The 3,413-nt window shown below is 42.1% G+C and overlaps 1 protein-coding gene across 1 annotated transcript in view; it reads left to right on the top strand.

Moving 5' to 3' along the window:
• Positions 1 to 1,747, top strand: part of BEGAIN (brain enriched guanylate kinase associated) — an 83,513-nt gene extending 81,766 nt beyond the window's left edge. Inside the window, exon 8 of the mRNA XM_035892431.1 lies at positions 374 to 1,747. Coding sequence (XP_035748324.1) covers positions 374 to 1,747 — 1,374 coding nt within the window. The remainder of the gene's footprint in view (positions 1 to 373) is intronic.
• The last annotated feature ends 1,666 nt before the right edge of the window (positions 1,748 to 3,413 follow it).

Here is a 3,413-nt window from a genome sequence, read left to right as displayed (position 1 = left end):
GTACCCACGCACGCAGTCTGGAAAGTGTTGCTGTAGGCTGTAATTCCCTACCTGCCTTTATAAGATCACTGTTTACTATATGCTTTACATCATTCCTATCCAACCCGAATTAACCTGGAAGGAAACATCTCAGCTGCACAGTGCTTTCCATGAAGGGAAGCAGATTAAGATTTCCCCATGTTAAAAAATGAAAGTCATTTGATTACGTTTGTTTTCAGAAATGCACAAAGATTGTGGCCATCACATTAGCCAAAGAACCACATACAGTGTCCTAAACAGCACTCATCTATCAATGTTGTATAAGGCCAAGCAGACACCAGTATTGACCTGCACCCTTTTCTCCTGTCCTCTTTGCCATCTCTTTATGTTACAGTTGCCATCTGACTTTCAGGAAAGAGTCAGCATCCATCTGGAAAAACACGGGTGCAGCCTTTCTGTCCCCTTGTGCCACACATCTTACGCTGATACCATACCCACTTGCGTCATTGCCAAAGTACTGGAAAAACCAGATCCAAACAGCTTGTCTTCACACTTGTCAAGCCCATCGACAAGGGATCTCAATTTTCAGGACTCGTCTGGAAAACTTGGACAAAGGCCCCAGTACAAGTCAGACATCTACTGCAGCGACACCGCCCTTTACTGCCCTGAGGAGAGGAGGAGGGAGAGGAGGCAGAGTGTGGACACACAAGTGAAAGACGTGGGGTTCCTGCGGTCCCAGAACTCCACCGACAGCACTGTCGAAGAAGACGGTTTCCATTCCAGCTTCTCTCATGAAGCCTTCCCAGAGTACATTACCTCTCTGCCGACCTCCAGCTCCTATTCCAGCTTCAGCGTCACATCCGAGGAGAAGGAGAACGCCCAAGCCAACACTCTGACAGCCTCTCAGCAAGCGATCTACATGAGCAACCGAGATGAACTCTTTGAAAGAAAGTCACCTGCTGGTTACGAACATCAGGGAAGTCCTAGGTTTGCCAAGTCCAAACCTGCGCAGCACATGGAGCTTGCCGATGACAACGAGAACTCACCCACTTTTACTAGGTCTCTGCCTCCTTATGCAAACGAACCTTTTCATTTCTCAGCCATAGCACCCCAGCAGGCTTTAGCAAATCAGAAAATGAGGAACGAGTGCAGGAGCACCCACCTTTCAGAAGAAGACTTGCCTGGGCGATGGAGGCAATTGAGCGTGGAGGACATTGGTGCATACTCTTACAGGAACACTGGCAGGTTGTCGCCCTGTAGTTTTTCAGAGCAGTACTACAGCAGCCCTATTAAGAAGGGAGACAGTCGAACAAGCCCCATCTACGCTAGTTACAAAGCAGATAGCTGCTCAGAGGGAGACGATATCTGCCAAAGCAGACTTGTGGATTCTTGCTTCCTGAGAACAGACAGTGGCCTGAATATAGACATCAGCACGAGCTGTAAACAGGACAAATTGCCCACTTACAAAACAAAAGAACCAAGAGACCAAAAAAATGAAAGGATCACTGTCCAGTTATGCAGTAGCAAAAACATCGAAAATAGCCCAGTATTAAAAAGAGAATATGTGGACGTGAGCCCCAACAGCTCAGCAGAGTCCCTCAATCAGAGTTCAGCGGAGGCTTCAGAAATCCACCAGTCTTCCATGGAGCAAGGAAGCCATTCGGGTGTTCACAGCAAACAGCAGCAGTTTCAACGGACTGGGAGTACTGGTTTGAGTCGGAAGGACAGCCTTACAAAAGCACAATTATATGGAACCCTTCTGAACTAGGCATCTTCCAAAACTGCAATAAGACAACAAACAAAAGGAAGCGAACAGCATTTGATACTTCTAGTGAACAATAAGGTTCTAAGAAACAGGATTATTATAAAATATATATTCATAATGGTACTATAAGTTTAAAACAAAATCTCTTCAAAAATGTTATACAGCACTTTTCACTTAACATCCTTTCCACGTGGGAGACCGTCCCCTCCCCTCTTTTATAAACCTGAAATATTTTTATAAACAAAATGGTATTTATTAGACTATCCTAAGCTATTTGAGCAGAATTCTTTTCCCTTCAAGCAGGTTTCTTATTTATTTTTGTGCATGAGGCCATCTGTGCCTAAACTCTTGGAGGAAAAGGGTAAAATCATGACGGCGGTGATAAAAAATAAATCCACCTGATAAAATACCATAAAATGTCATGTGAAAACAAAACAAACAAGAAAGGTGAATTTGAAAAAGTATATTTTTTAACAAGAATGGAGTTGTATCTTAAGTTATTTCATACAAATGTATTTATGAGTGACTAATGTATGCACAAAGTGAAACTAATATTTTGTTCTTTTAATCCACTGTGTTTCTGCTTTCCTATTTTTCCTTGTATACTACCTCAAAAGTAATTGAGGGTTTCTTTGTCACATTTTCTGTAGGCTTGCATTTATATTGTCTAAAATGCATGCAGTGTCATAATTAATACTGTATTTTGCATTACTTAATAAAAGACACCAGTGGAGATATTTTGGGTGGGTTTTTTTCCTTCATTAAAACATACCCTGGACAATAGAACATGGGATTGTTCTGGTCCAGCAAAAGTTAACAAGTAGAGCTCCTGGTTTAGATTGCTTTCTAAAGGAGTCTCCCTTTCTCTGTAAGCTCCAGAGCCCTGGTTAGTCCACGGCCCCTGGGTGTGGAAGGACAGCTTCTCATCAGCCTGTGGGAAGTAAGCAAGGAAAACAAACAGTTTATCGACAAACTTGAACTCACCAGGCAGGGCTCTGCACACTAGAGAAAATTGAAAACTACTTGAAAACTTGTGACTTAAGCTCCTCCTCCATTATGCACATACTCCACACAATCTTTATTGTCTTTAGGACTGTTGCCTTCCAGAGTTGCCCTTTTTTTATATATAGCTTGGTATTTCTAACAAGGAGATTTTCCTAAAGTTTCAGGAAAGTCTGGCCTTCTGTAGCCTATGGGAATCTCACCCCATCTCTGAGAAGCTGTAGTTTTACCTGTAGTTTTTGCATTTTCTCCACAGAGTTTTATGTTTCTCACCAAAAGAGCAAAAGAAGAGGAGAAAAACAAAAAAAAGAGAGAAAGAGAAATCCTGCGGGTTTCCTTCCTGGATTCAGTATTGCTGCTTGGTAACAGGCAGAATACAGCAATAAATATTTAATTATTCTTTTAGGTCATTTTCATTGAACACGTGTCCTATACTTGAAATACTGACTCTTACCAGCTCATGCATGGGGAAGGAACTTACTTCGTGCAATATGTGGTAGTGATCAGTGAGATCACTGTGGAAGTCTCAAATAGTTCCTTATAAAGCTAAAATAATGACCTACCATTCAATACGTACTGAAAAAATCCATATTTTCTGCTGATCCTCTGAAAGCAGCCACCTGGCAAGTAACTATGAACCAGGAGTATTGAACTGCTCATTTCCCAC

Source organism: Egretta garzetta, unplaced genomic scaffold (genome assembly GCF_000687185.1).
Source record: "Egretta garzetta isolate BGI_Z169 unplaced genomic scaffold, ASM68718v1 scaffold374, whole genome shotgun sequence".
NCBI classification, from domain to species: domain Eukaryota; kingdom Metazoa; phylum Chordata; class Aves; order Pelecaniformes; family Ardeidae; genus Egretta; species Egretta garzetta.
Note: the sequence above shows the minus strand (reverse complement) of the source record. Positions and strands in the feature narration are given on the sequence as shown.